This window comes from Puntigrus tetrazona, chromosome 8 (genome assembly GCF_018831695.1).
Source record: "Puntigrus tetrazona isolate hp1 chromosome 8, ASM1883169v1, whole genome shotgun sequence".
NCBI lineage: Eukaryota > Metazoa > Chordata > Actinopteri > Cypriniformes > Cyprinidae > Puntigrus > Puntigrus tetrazona.
This window is the reverse complement of record NC_056706.1, coordinates 17892012-17907879: the sequence shown is the minus strand read 5'-3', so window position 1 is coordinate 17907879 and position 15868 is coordinate 17892012. Positions and strand designations below refer to the sequence as shown.

Genomic DNA, 15868 nt, shown 5'->3' with positions numbered 1-15868 from the left:
ATTTGTAGATTCCTCTGTTGTCAGCTAATTTTTAACAAATCTTGTTAAAAAAAAAGTAAATATTGCTGTTTATACCACAAGGCTGTTGGTCGCTTGATTCTGATTGGCTGACGAACATTCCAATGCTGTTATGGTTGTACTTTCATTCAATAGTTCACATTAGACACAGATAACTACACAAACACAAAGATCACCATTTAACTGCTCCAGGCGTGTAAACTTTACGTTTGCATCTCGAAACGTAAAGTTACCTGCAGTAAAAAAATTATAATTTCCAAAATGACACATCATAACTATGGTTAAAAAACTGCAGAAATATAAAATTCCCAAAGGAATGGGTAAAACATTTAGCAGGTAAGAGTGTGTTGGTTTGTGTTTTATATGTATTCATTCCTTGTATTGACAACTTTGTCTTGTTGTATTGTGGTAGTTGCATATGCAGCTATAGATATCAATATTTGCTTATATTTGCTTGATAATTATTGTTGTAGATCAACTTGCTGTGAGTGTTTACAGCCTGGATTTGACATTGGCTTATACCTACAGACCTATAGAAACAGACACCAATGAGGCTGTGTGTATATGTCTATGACTTTACAAGTAACTTTAAATCTACATGTCAAGTAACTGACATTATAATATTAGGCTGGTAGGTTATGGTTAGGTTTATAGAATAAGTTAACATGTGCACTTGTAAAGTTGTAGGCATGAAAATAAAGCTACTAAAGTAGTTCCATCTCACATTACAGTTTTGTATCAATATGTCCAATTATTTCATTTATTTCAAATGTCCTAACAAATTACAACAATAAATAAACCATAAGCTAAAAAGACACAGAGCAAGTAAATAAATATGTCTAATAACAGGATAAAAAAAAGACAATTCAGTTTTTTTTTTTCCTCTAATGAAATGATATCTTTTTATTTATCTATTTATTTTCGCAGCAGGCACATAACTAGATGAATACCTGATAATCCACAACAATGGAACACTGGAAACGATTTTTAGTCTTGGGTGAATAGAATCGTTCTCCGCCTCAGTTGTGCCCATGAGCAAGTCTTGTCACATCTACATGTAGATACTGTGAAGGAACATCCTTCCTGCCTCAGGCACACTTTAAGTGCTATTGGACCTGCTAGATCGAGCAAAGCGCCCCCTTTGAATTTCACCTCCAAAAATCACTGTGATGCCGAACCCTGCCTGGAATTAAAACACAGTAAACAGAGCGAGACTTTGCCCATTTTCTCTCCACCTGTCAGAATGAGAAAAATGGCCCATGGCAAACTATTCATCTTTCATTTGAGTGGGACCAGAAGAAAAATATGAGTTTCAGCAATAGGGGTGAATCTGTGATGCACATCTGACACGTTTCTGAATTGCTAGAGAATGGTGAAGTTTGACAATGTTTCCCCTCAGGCAGTCTCTAATTATAAACTTCCTGCTTGGGTAATGTACTAATTATCATTTTTACAATAAATTAAGCATTGCTCTACTGGCTCAGCACGTACAAGCACACACACACACACACACACACACTCGCGCGCAAACAAATGCAGTGTAAATAGTGACATGCAGTTTTGTGGCTCCTCTGGGACATTTTGAGGACACATTTTTCTGTCTGGTCTATTTGTGATGTTTTCAGGGGTACATTCAATCATTTTAAATTCTCAACTTTAATATGTTAATTACAAGCACGTCAGCACCTCTGGAGAGTGTTCTGCGCTCAGGTGAAAAACTCTGCAAAGCAATGTGTGTGTGTGTGCGTGTGTGCGTGCAATTAACCAAACAAAGGTACAAATGTCAACTAATTTATTTCTTGTCGTTTGTTTATTCTACAGCTGTTCATAGCTTGACTATTGTCAACTAGTCCAATCAAATGTTAATTGAATGCAAAGTGGCAGTTAGCAGACAATATTCCTGCGTATTTTTTTTTCCACTACAATATGTATGACAAATAGATGAGTAAAGTGTGTAATTGATGCTCTGTAAATGCAGCTTTGCTAGTGGTGAGATCTAAATATTTACAATGCAACATGTTCAGTATTTTAATTCATTCACACAGCTGCTTCTTTTATTTTCTGCATCGGTGACTTACTAAGACAGCTCCATTTCTTTCTAAGCTTATCCTTGTGGAAAAAGTACACTTTTCATATATATATATGGAATTAAAAATAGAACATATTGTAATGTTTTCAACACTCACTTGCTTGTTAATTGCAATTAAGTGAAAATGTATCATGTATTTACGTTTATTTTCAATGCAGTAGTTGAACTGCTACACTAGAGAGCTTATAAAGAACTACAGATACGTAATTAATTTTGTCATTAATTATATAGTCTACAATATATATATATATATATATATAGTACAATTAAGAGCACTTATTTTTGACCATGGTATTATTGTCCATGTCATCATTCCAATTAGCAATTTAACATACAACTCTAAAACTACTCAAATGCATAAAATCTGACTTACGTTCAAATTTGCACAAGATGATATGATGCAGGGCTCCTCCCCAGGTTCCATAGTTGTTTTAGGGACGTTGGCAGTGGGCTCGAGATCAGGTTTCACTGAGCCTGTAGTAGGCTGAGGATCAGGCTTGGGTAGCGACCCATAGCCGAAGGCCTGGATAGCATTTCCTGTGATGAAAAAAAACCACATTGATTCAAAGCACATTTTCATAAGAGAATGTTTCCTCAGGAAGTCAGAAAGTCAGAGAGACTTTAACTCGCCAGATCCCTTGAGAGGAAAAGTAATGCGCGTCGTCTTCTCCAAGTTTGTTAGGAATGAGGCATAGTTAACTGTATTCAGGGGGGTCAGCAGTTCAGATAAAAGCTAATTCTGCAACGCTTGCCGATTTTGAATCAGTTAATTGCTAGAAAAACAAAACAAGACACACATTCCCTCACCACACACACACACACACACACACACTATCTTAAAATGTTGCGAGCTGGCTTGCATCCATAAGCTTCCATAAACTCTATACGAAACACAAGTTCACTAACATCCGTTTAACAACGCTTTAAGGCATTTTAACACACTAAGAATAATGTAAAGTACACTACTGATCGGTCACTGTAGTAGTTACATATTAGTATGTTGCTAACATCAAGTCAGTTAACATAAATTGTGTATGGCGGTTTATTTTGGGACTATTATGTTCTCAGTAAGGATAGGAAGACTTGAAACTTTTCTTTAAAAGTAGCATTTCTTTCTGGCTACTTTGTATAGGCTTCTATGTAAGTACAGGTACTTCTGAATGGATTCAGGCTGGGATTTAGCACATTTATATTGAAAGTACTTGAAGAGCATATACTATGTGTGGAGAGCTTTCACTCAGTATCGTTATCTCATTTTTGACCAAAATGGCATTTAGAGGCTTCATATGTTGTACGCCTAAATTGAGGAATTGTTCCTTTTTTTCCCAACAACTGTCACATCAAAAGCTTGCGTACAATTCCTTAAAATGCCGTCTACGAAAGCAGCTCGCTAGATTTGGTAACAAAGCCATGATCTACATGAAATCCATGCAAATTATACTGTATCCGTGCTTGTTTTGACTCGAGAAATCTCTCTCAGCCTATCTCACAGTGGGATATCGGATGAACTGTCTCCCGAGCTAATGCCTGAAGCTCTGTAGCTTATTATCTTATGTTTCCCTTTTTCTGCTTTGTTATTTATTTCACTCTCTGGAAGATATTCCTGCCAAGAAAGCAAAGAATTTTGGGTGAAATTTCTTTTATTTGCCTCCTAAAAATTGTTTTTACTAATAATGCATTTTTGAACCATTGATATACAAAGTCTGTTTTCCGAAAAGCTGGTCTGTTCTTCAACTTAGCAGGAAACCGCTTTACTGTGATCTACTGTTTTTTTCATTGAGTGTTCCTTGGACAAACAACCATTTACAAGTTATTTTCACCACGACTTGCTACATGCTATTGCTAGTTGCTAAGACATTGCTAGAGAGCATCTAATTGAACGAAATGATTTTGTCCCATTTTCCATGTACAAAAATAATGCATAGTCACTGTTTAAGAGAACACTAACATATATATTAAAGGTGCCCCTATACTACAAATATATTACGTTCAATTAAACATAAAAAGTACAATGCAATTACTTTTTGCTATACTAAACTGGTATATTCCAGTCTGCTAAATTTTGTGCTTTAATTGTAACAGAAGTAGTGCTAAAACCCTACTAAAGATATACTGAAGTATATTTGACTGCGCTGAAGTAGAACTATTGCAAGTATGCATCAGGTACACTTTAAATATCTTGCATTTAAATACTGATATTATTTACATTAATACATTAACATCATACAGTCCTCATCAACAATGACTTCAAAACACAATGTAGGCTTAATGTTAAATGTGAATTGTGCATAAATGATAAAGTTTCATTATCATTTAAAACAGCAACATGTCAGTAAATACAACTAGATTAATAAATTAGATTATCATTTAAAAATAAGCCATGAGAGTCTATTTATAAGTGACTGACACACTATTACGATAAAATGCCAAAAAAGGAGTCCCATAGCAGCATACGATAACAAGTCAGGCTGGAAGCCTTATTTAGCCTCAGCCTACATATTTACTTTCTGCTAACGAGCATGACATTAGTTACAAAACAATCGGACATTTATGATTCTGGAGGTGGGTAGAACTTCCACACATGGAGTGAATTCTGTAAAGCGTAAACAAAACACGGGCCGTTTCGAACACCGTCACCGTAGCTGCAGCATTCAGGTAAAAAGAAGCCTATTTCTAAACAACCACATGCTCATAAGTACGCCATCTTCAATCACTTATCAAAAAGCATAAATTCCGAACTGAACGCGAATGCTGAAAGCTAAGTGGTGAGTGAAGCTGGAAGGGACAGGCTCTAGAGAAGAAAGGCTTTAATAACAAAAGAAGAAAGACTTACGGAGACAGGTGTTTTCTCTGAAGTCCTGCAGGAATTTCTCACACTCTTCCTCCTGATTCCCGCTGCCTTTGCAGGTGCACCAGGGAGAGATGGTGAAGTTTGAGTGACCTGAGTCTATGTAGTTAGGAGTCATGTCTGTACCTATAGGGAGAACAAATCAAACAAAAGAAGTCATTCTAGGTTACTGAATAATGTGTATCACAGTAAATTATTAAATGAATATAAGCATCAGTGTTATTTTTCTTTTTTGTTACTGATTAATGAATGAGTCAAAAAAATACAATTTGTTCAGTTTAATTATATGTAATGTGCTCTTAATGTTTACGAAAGACGGCATTAATGTTTTATAAAATGTGAATAATAATTTACTCATATTCTATTGATATTAGCTCACATCTGTTGTAATACGATGCAATACATTACCAAAAGTCAGTAAAATTATTTCAATGTTTTTAAAGCAATCACTCATGCTAGAGCTGCATTTGTTTGATCTAGAGTGCTGTAATATTGGAAAAATCACTGTAATATTGTGAAAAAAATAATGTTTTAAAATGATTGTTTTCTATTTTATTATATCTTAAAATGTAATTTATTCAAGTGATGAAACTGTTCACAGTCGTTCTATCAATTTTCAAAACAGCTGTGCTGCTTTTTTATGTGTGTGGAAGCCATGATACATTGTTTTTATTATTTAATTCATTTATTCAGTTTTTCAGAATTTTGTGGATAAATGGAAACTTTAAAAGAACGGCATTTATTTTGAAGTATGAATTGTCGGAAACAAGCCTTTGCTTTCACTTTTGATCCGTTTATTGATCACTTTCTATCTACCTGACCTCAATATCTAATATTTATCAGACAGACAGACAGACAGACAGACAGACAGATAGATAGATAGATAGATAGATAGATAGATAGATAGATAGATAGATAGATAGATAGATAGAGCAATGCAAATGATTCTTCCACTTACCAATGAGTCTAGTGTAAGAAGCAAGGCAGGCCTGATAGTCATCGTTGAGGCAGCTGCTGATGGAGTGAGGGGTCATCTGACAGTTTGTGTGGAAATCAGCCAGTCGTGACCTTGGCACAAAAACACAACATGCAGCATGCCACCATGAAACCACTTTCCATGAAAAACAAAGTGCAGTCAGTCTATAGTTTTGCCTAGGGGTGAAAAATTGGGGAAAGTTTGTGTGTATGTGTTTATGCCTGAAGAGGCCAGCTGCAATCCACAAAGGACAGAGTTTGAGTCTGTGCATGTTCAGAGGCATCTTCAGCTTCACACATCATTGCTTTTTCTTCAAGATAAGGCAAAATCATGACCGTTTCTCTCTCTTTCGCTGTCTTTCATTCTTTCTCTTTCTTTTTTTCCTCTGTCCATTAGTTAGTCATCGCGACTGCAGCATGTTTGCGGTTCAGAGGCATCTTGAGGGTCAGGCAGAAGACAGGACATCCTCTCTGTAGCATGAGAGAGCACAAGAGCGTCCACAAATGCTTCTTATAAGCTTAGCCTTCCAATCTCTGTCTGTTTAAGGCTGAATAAACCACGGGCAATTTGTTGTTGCAGAGAATTTTAAACATTGTCAGACAAGTTTACAGATGCCACTGATGTGCAGTCTTTCTGTCCGCCTCCTACAGGAGATCTGGGAGCGCTGCTGTGTGGCCCAACAATTGAACAGACACAGCGGACGTTTCCCAACACCAGCAGACATCGCCGGTCCAACCGCACACACACAGCCATCTGTCCTTTTCATTTAAACACACTTCCTTGCTGTTTGGTTGCTTATCTGAACACTTTATAACAGCACTGTGCATGATCTCATTAGTCATACTGTAGGTATTGTTTGTTCCAGTGCACATACACAGTTTTTACGTTCGGCTAGAGACTAACGCATACCAGCTTCAAAAGACAGCTTTTAAAACAGCATTTTACGTATGAGCGACTTCATAGATGTACAGATGTTTCTAAAGCATTTTAAATTAAAAGAATATTGAGTTTATGGAAGTAATAGGTTGATTTTATTGTATTTCATTAAATGAATAGTTCACCCAAAAATAAAAATTACGACATATTTTACTCACCCCCAAGCCATCCTAGGTGCATATGACTTTATTCTTTCGTTAAAAAAAAGGTTTTGTAAAAAATGTATCCTGGCTCTCAAGCTTGGTAATGCTGGAGGTGTTACATGTGTGTCGTGTTTTATGTTGTGCATAGTCTTCCTGTTTTTCCTTAATTGGTCATCTTTCTAGTTCATTCGTTATTCACCTGTTTCAGTTGTCCTTAATTGTGTCTGAGTGTTGGTCCGTCCTATGTTATTAATGTGAAGTGTGTTTTGTGTTGTTGTTTTGGAGAGTTAAATTAATCCTTTTTGTAATATCTTGTCGGGACTCTTTCTACAACCACCACACATTACAGGTGAATAGCGGACATTATTTTAAAGCTCCATGAATATAGGCTAACCTATAGAGCTCCTGGGGTTTATCAAATGCCCTCTGAAGCAGATCGGTGGGTTTTGTAGCAAACATATTTCTACTTTTTTTAAATTATAGCTGCGAGAATGCAGAGTTCCTGCTTCTTGGCTAACCAATGACTTGGCCTAAGTTGAGTAAGAAGTCAGCAAAGAATTACATTGAAATCAAAAATAGCATAAACGATTTACCAGCCTCGCAACTGCGTCATTAATAGTAAGGTAGCTCCTCAGAAGACGGTTTCTCAAACAACCCTACGATTAGAATCAGATTACAAAAGTTTAGCTTGAATAACAGTATCATTATTGTATTTTATCTCCAGTCTTAAAAAGTGCTTTTTCAAAGACCACTTGGCAAACGCTGTTGTTCAAGTGCCCTCTGTTGCACTCTAAAGTTTCTGAGTCAGACAGAAAGTACAGTTAGAAGCAGGTCTCTGTGGAATGTAGTACTACTAAACACAGATACGGTACCAGTGGCATCCGGTGTGCATTTAACTCATACACCCCCCCTCCTTTGTAAATACACCTTTTAATTAGCATACAGCTAAAGACCCTGCTGTGATTTACATGTCTAATTACATCTGTTCACGCTGCTGGAATCAAATGGAGAAGTGCAAAAAATATTGATGTACCAGTTGGGTTCCCAACATGATATAAATACTTGAAAGAATAGGGGCTGGAAGTCATAAAACTTCACAAAACTTTCCAAGCTCCTACAACTATTGCGCAATATAAAAAACGGGAGAGATGTTTTATAACCTGCAACGCATTTACAATGTTTTTGTTTTTCAAAGCAAAACCAACAATGTCCAATGAAATATATACTTGACACAATTTTGGCAAAAGCAAAGTTTCTTCCAATGCATTCACTTATAAATAATGCAGAAGCCCATATCCTACATAAATTATTGCAAGAGTTTCTGTGAAAAATCAAGGCTTACACTCTTGCCGTGAGAAAACAGAAAACAGTGCTACGGTCTGTTGTGAATGAACCTGTAAGTTGAAACACATTGCTCAGCAGCGCTCTGTGTTGTTGAACTTCTAAAGTTCAGAGGCAGATTTCCCTCTCAGTGTTTGTTTTATCTTCAGTCCAATGTAAATGAATTACAGGTTACATTTGATATCTCACAAAGTTCCCGGGTACGTACTTCTTGGAACACTATTTATCTTACACTACACTCTCACAGAAAAAAAAGTAAAGCTGTCACTTGATGGTACCCAAAGGTATAAAAGCTAGAAGATACATCTTTTTACCTTGTTTAATCCTAAACGCTACCTTTTAGTCCCTTAAAGGTACAAAATATTCAAATAGATGTACAGTAGTGAACATTTGAAGTGGATGCACCTACTTTTGCCTATCAGTAAGAAAACAACGTCCTCAAAGGAGGCAGAAGAGATGCATGCTCCCTCTGAAAGAGTATTATTTGGAGAAATCACTTGATCTTTTATTTTCTAATATTTGTTTTTGTATTGTTGGTTATTTTTCCTCTATATCCTTCTGGGAAACATCAGTCCTGTTCTTCTGCTACATCTTCTGATGCTCACAGGCATAATGACAAGTGACGGACACCGTTTTCCCCCATGTGATCAGGAATTGAAATTGCTGCCTGTCTATGGCTCAATCTATAGTAATATCTCTTATTCCCTCACCTACAGCTACAACATTAGCGGAGGACAAAAGACTCTGAAACTGGACCTCCTTTAGTTTCTACTGCATTAACCAGCTAATGAAGCAAATAATGCTTGTCTTATTTGTTCTACGTCTTATTTGTTCTCTCTCTCTCTTACGGTATTAGTTGTAATCTCCAAAGCACATTGCGCTTTTCCTTTTTGTTGCAGTGTAATGAGATTTTTCCCCCTAATTTTAGACATACTTTTCTCCATCTTCCTTGTTGGTCAAGTGAAGTACCCATCCTGCTAATGTGTTTAAGTCAAAAGAGGAGAGTTGTTTATTTTATATATATATATATATATATATATATATATATATATATATATATATATATATATATATATATATATATCTTTTGGGAGCTAACTGAAATATATCTTATTAGCAGAGATGTAAGAACCTATATCAAACAGTTGTTTTTCATGGCAAAAGCGAGACAAGATGGACCAAGATAGAAAGGTTGTAGCGGCAGGTTTTGCCTTTCAGGTGAGGACAATATAACTGCTATAATTTAGTGCTCACTTGAAGTTTAGAAAAGGCTGTCTAGGATTGTTTGGGCAGAAAGTGCTCTGGCATCAAGATAAAGCACATTTCAGTTCTCGCTAGGACTCCTCTATTATACCTGAACGGACCACTCACTGCTCAAATTACAGCCTGTCTGCCTTCGAAGGGTTAGAAAGGTCCTTTTAGATTCTCTATTCTCTGAGAAAACCCCAAAATGAGCACTGCTAACAGTTCTTTCATTTAAAAAGTGCTTAAAATACTGTGATTTGGTCAGTTTTTGTGATAATGAATGTCAATCCAGTGCTCTTCTGGCAAATGGGTAATTAATGTCTTTTTAACAATACTTTATGGACAACAATAAAACAAAGGCAGTAGCATTTATCTTAGAATTCAAAGTGTACAGGAATTAAAAGGAGCAGTAGTTTGTAATAATTTGTCATTTCTAGCATATGCATGTCTACTCGCTTTAGTCTCGGCTTCACGGACCTTTGTTGGAAAGCATATTTAACATGAATGAAAATGAGGTTGTGAAAGACAGACGTAAATTCACACACTGTCCTGTGATTTGGACCCCATTGGCTTTCATTGTATAGACAAAACAGTTGAATCATATCTGAAAATATCTAGCAGCAGTTAATCCTATTGAAAGACTGCACATACTGCATGTTTATCCCTAATAGGGTCAAACGGTGTTTGTTTATCTAAGAGTGAGAAGAAATTCCGTAATCTGATGGCACAGAAGCCAGGTTTCTTGTGAATAAAGATTAAAATCTGCTTTCATTGCACATGGAGTGCCTAAAGCTATGCCTTTCAATTGGCAAATGATGGAGTCACCCTGTACTTGAGAAAGAAAGAGCTCTCCTGATGCTGGCTTGAAGGACAAAGAGCTGAGCCACTTTGAGACTAATGACTGACACTGACAAACAAAAGAGGCCTGCACCTTTCGCCAAAGAAAGCAATTGAAATGGTCCAATCTCTATTGAATTTTAGACTTATCGATGTTGAGGGCCATTACTGAGCCTTATTACGTTAGATTCATCTTCCAGCAGTGAGGGGGGCATGCTCAGATTTATTGATTCACCCCACAGAGAAACATTTTTCTTCATATATTGTGTATAGTAAACTTGAAATATTTAACTTAAAAGGAGACAGTGCTGCTTTTGCAGTCTAGATGATTGTGGGATTAAGAAACTGTAGAGTAGACTGCATGTTTAACACAAATTAAATGAGGCTACATGGGTTAGAAGTAAATTTACCTTGGTGTCGACTGTTTCTCATTCACGAAAGAAGATATCATGAACAGTGTTGAGCTTTTAAAAGTAATGCATTACAATTTTTGCGTTACTCCCTATACAACATGGCAACACGTGAGCAGTCAGTCAAGATATGGGTAACTGCTGTGCTGCAGAAATGCTGGCTTTCGAATTTAACGTTGGCTTTTAAAAGTTAAAGAAGAGGGTAATATCGGTTCACGGCTTGCGTTACTTGTATAATAAAATTAAACACTGCACACCTCTGAGCAACACGTTTTGAGTTTCTGAACAAATCAGTTGAGTGAATAATTTAGTGGTTCACTCATGAAGACAGTGGCTGCCTCTGAAATTGCATTCTATTCTATTCAATTCTGTTGTTCTGTTCTTTTCTGTTCTAAAACTTTGCCACCTAATCTCCTTCAAAGTTCAGTTTTTTACGCTACCAAAGACATACCTACCAGTAACGCATTGCTTTACGTAATCCTTTCTTTCTCCATATGAAGTCCTGACTCTTACAAACATCTTGCTCATCCTAGTCAGGGTTATGTTAGAGCAGAGAAGTGGGTCAGGGTACCTGTGTTAAAATCGATCTGTTCTTTGCTTTCTCCCTGTGAAAGCCTATCCAAATCTCTCAGACAAATCAGAAGCGTTGGTGGAAAAACAACAGAGTGGAGTCTTCAAACATTTTGATATGTCGCATTGATCCAGTTTCCCATCTATGCATGAAAGAGCTTCTGAGCTGAACAAGCCAAATGATTCGATGCTCAAGTGCCTCCTTTGTCTTGTGTGCCTTGTTTGGGTCTTTTTACTCATCTGTTGTGATACTGTAGCACAGCCTTAATGCCCAAACAGAGGTTTTAGTTAAATAATTCAGGTATTCCCTTCTGATGTAACAAAGAATGATTATTAAATGGTCCATAGTTCACTCTTGATATTAATGATGGCAGATATTTTTCATGGTTTGTCTCATCTTACTCCATTACACCAAATTACTTGCTTCTTAGCAACATGCTAACATCAAACTCTGCTGCAATACGGCAGCCTTTGTAGGTAATAAGGTGGAGAGAATAACAATGTTAACTAATGTCAGTCCCTTTGTTTCATGTGACCATTTCATTTGTCTTATTGGTAACCACTTAAGCATTTCAGACAAGTTCTAAACATGTCAAACAATTTCAACTTTGACAAGGAAGCTTCTCTTTCTCCCAAGGCCTTACATTCTCACTTTCTCTCCATCTTAGTTAAAGGTACACAGTATTAGCCCCTAGGTGTGTAAAATCCCTGCATTATCACAGGTGACCTGGTTTTGAGGAGCAAATTATGTCAAAAGCTGAATCATGTTGCTTACACAACAGAAATCCTTTGGTGACACTGTTTTAATTCATCTCCTTGTCCAGGCTTTTATTTTTATGTGAGAAGTGCAATGCAACTCACTTCTTGCCAACGAAACTGCATTTACTACACGATCCATCAAGTGCATCCAAAACCCTTGACTTTGTTTGACTTAATAACCTCCAGTTATTTTCACATTACGCCTTTACTCAAGTTTCTGCACTGGCTGCCAGAATCATATTCAAGACACTGTTTTGAGCCAATGCAGTCACTGGCTTGGTGCCCTTCTACCTGCAATATATTACCTAACTGTACACCACACTCAGACTGATGTGACTGGCTACATTCAATTTAGTCGTCTAGGTTTCCTATCACTCCACATAAAAGCCATTTTCACTTGGCCAGGTCAAGAAATCTTCCCATACTTCAGCAGGATGCATTGTGATATGCTTAGCACATACATAAATCAGCATAAGAAGCCAGTGAAAAGTTGATTATATAGTTGATGCACATTCAAATCAAAGTAAAAACAACACTGTTTTGATGTGGTGATTAGCATACTAAAGCACAAGCAAAATAATTAATTCTAATTTTACCTGTACAGTGTTATATATAGTGAGTAAATATAAGTGTGTGTATATTTTTGCGTTCCTTATACAAAAATAATTTTCTTTTGTAAAGTATGCTATGGTTACAAGGGTCATGTAAAATGTCTCAAGAACACAAGAAAGTTCTTATTATGTGCCGCATCCTACATTTATAAACACAAGAAAGCATGTTCAGTAAACACTCCCTTATGTAGACAATAGGCATCCAGGCACCTCTCTACAATTTGGTGCACGGCTCATTTGTGAGTCACTGTGGCATTTTAGAGTGTCAAGGATCAACACAGAAAATTGACTTTGAACATTTGTTGATACCTCTGCTTACCTCTTGCTGCAACATGCATATTTAAGCTTTTCTCTCACATCTGGCATTACTGTGCAAAGATAAATAAACTCAGCAGTGGGACAGACTGCTCATTTGGCATGTTACCCATATTTGGAAAACACACCACATCCTACTGCACGAAAGCCTGTCAGATCCATATACTTCTCCAGCAGAACCCTGACCCGGCTCCTATTGTGGAGGGATCGATAACTAACCCTGTCAGTCTGTGCTTTATTTGCCTGGGCTGTACGCTCCAAACCGGTTTTGACTGCTCCTATATTTGGCCTCCCACCAGTCCCCATCAAAACAGATAAACAACATTCCTGTACCATAAATCAGAGCAGCGCAACATTTTTGCGTGCATTTGGGGGGGGTGATTCAAGCAAGTGGCTCAGTGCAAATGATGCTAGACGGATATCCTTAAACTACATTCTTTATTCTTAAAAAAAATAAAAACAATATCACAATTGGTGTCTGATTCAGCTTGTCACGACCGTCAGCAGTGTAGCATCACGACAGACACAAATTTAAACATGAAATGAAAATGGCAGGTTTGAAATGCTTCCAATCACAACAGCAAAGAGCAGATGCTACAACAACAATCATCCTGAAAACTGACCCCTGAATCCATCAGAAGTGGAGACACTAAAACATCTGATCTGAAGGAAAACGTTTGCCGCTTTTAGAGGGGTTTAAGGTACAGACCAATCTGCAATCATAGGTAACAATATGGTCTAAGAACATGTTCTAAAACCTTTTATGTTAACGGAACATTCAATTTGATCTTTTTTTTTTAAAGTAGTTACATTCAAAAAGTATTAGATGTACATACAACTTAAATTTTGTGTTAATATTTTATAAGGAAAGCTCTGAGGCTGATTAGACCAGTTCAAACCAGTTATGACTAGCTGTCTCTTTTCTCTCTTAAACAGGACTGCATAACTACTTTACAGATCATTTGGTCTAAAATGTATGACCATTTTGCTACTTAAAAATCTATTAAAAAGCTATCATTATGAATTATACGTGAAGATAATAACATTAATCACAAAAATCACAGTACAAACAACAAGACAAATATGATCTCATATGCAATTCCATTTATGCCTTATACATAAAGCCTCGCATTTAAATCGAAAGGCCTTTTAACACAGAAAACGATTTCTATATTAGTGTCCACACCAACGGATGACAACATATAATTTGCAGTTATGTTTTCTGCTACTTTAAATGCTCGAGCTCTTTAAATTTAGGCGCTTTTGCCTTTAATAAAACCATGATAACTTGCACTGAATATTGCAGAGACTAACACTAAAACACAGCGTTGAGTCAGTATGCGAACATTAGAAATTAGTAAACAAATCATATCAGTAGTAATGCTGCTTATTCGGTCTCTGGAAATTAAATACGCCATGAACTTTCACTCGGCTGAACTGCTCAGAATGAAACCCCAAATAATAGAATAAAATATATAAAGCTCAGTTATTCTGCTGTGGAAACTATTACATAAGATGGATAATAGCAGGACTAGGATTTGGGCTAAAAAAGCAAATGAATTAATTTGTTGTGTCATACTGACATAAATAGGGCATGGTTAGGGGCAGTCAACTCAAGCTCAACATGCTATATGAAAGCAAGAGAATAGACTCTCAAAAAGAGTGGAAAGACATGTCATGCCATTTAACTGATTTGGTTGATTTTGATTTGTTTTTCATGTTTTTGTGTTAAATATACTGCATAAGCATAATAAAAAGTGCTCTTTTAAAACTACTCACTTAAAAAAAAATTGCAAATTCTTGAAAAAAAAAAACATATAGTGTACATAATTTTTCATTGAACATTGTAGGATTAATTAAGATTCTTTCAGAGGCATATGAAGGGGAGCGGAACCAACTAAAATCCAGATCTGGCTTTTTCCGACACAAATTAAGCCCTGGGAGAAGAAAGAAAATGAGGGGAAGGAGAAAGAGGAATGAAACCAGAAACCAGATTCAAACTCATGTCACCCTAACACAATGTACATACATCGCTGATGCTCCTTGCCATGGCCCAAAGCCACTGTGACCTCTAGTGACATTTGAACGGGATGAGATGCTGACAGTGAATAAGGCTATTGAGATTGGCTCAAACAGTGTTGAATCAGTGAGGTCGTGGAGCCTCCTGTGGCTTTAAATAGTCAAGCCCTGTATGAGGCCGCAGTGTCATTCATTACCCAGTTCATCATGTATTCCTCTGCTCAGACAATGCCATCCCTCACAGCTCCGACCGCAGCCGCGGCCAATGAGAGATGATATGAGGCCAATTTCCACTGCAATGGATTCAAGCCATGAGGCGAGGACGGATGGGGATTGTAGAGATGGATGGGAAGGCAGGCTTATTGTTAGTCGGCCCGGTACAGTTGAAGCACTGTATTAAGCTGACTGTGACATTCATGTTTAATAACGCCAGTCCAAACAGAGATCTGTCACTCAAGATGGGCGAAGTGATAAAAATGGAAAAATATGAAACGCACAAATGCAGAGGCTACTCTGTAAAATATTATTGTGATATTCCAGAACAGTCCTGGCTGCTAGTTTTTTTCGCGGTATAGTTTTACAGACAAGGAAACGTGTGAGCATTTCTGTCTCAAATTGTGAGATGTGCGTTTGATTTCCGGGGAATGCATGAGGTTATAAAACATATTTCTGTCATGGCAACTCTCAAAGAATTTAGCATGATAACTTACATGGCAATGTTAATGTGGGTCTTGGCAGAATAGATCTGCAA

General features: G+C 37.0%; 1 protein-coding gene across 3 annotated transcripts in view; it reads right to left on the bottom strand.

The window, feature by feature from the left end:
- Positions 1 to 15868, bottom strand: part of gfra2a (GDNF family receptor alpha 2a) — a 59363-nt gene that overhangs the window by 7451 nt on the left and 36044 nt on the right. For all 3 annotated transcript variants that reach the window (XM_043247277.1, XM_043247278.1, XM_043247279.1), the window contains exons 5-7: positions 5914 to 6023; positions 4941 to 5081; positions 2481 to 2644 (exon numbers count right to left, since the gene is read on the bottom strand). In XM_043247277.1, the coding sequence (XP_043103212.1) occupies positions 2481 to 2644; positions 4941 to 5081; positions 5914 to 6023 (415 nt within the window). The remainder of the gene's footprint in view (positions 1 to 2480; positions 2645 to 4940; positions 5082 to 5913; positions 6024 to 15868) is intronic.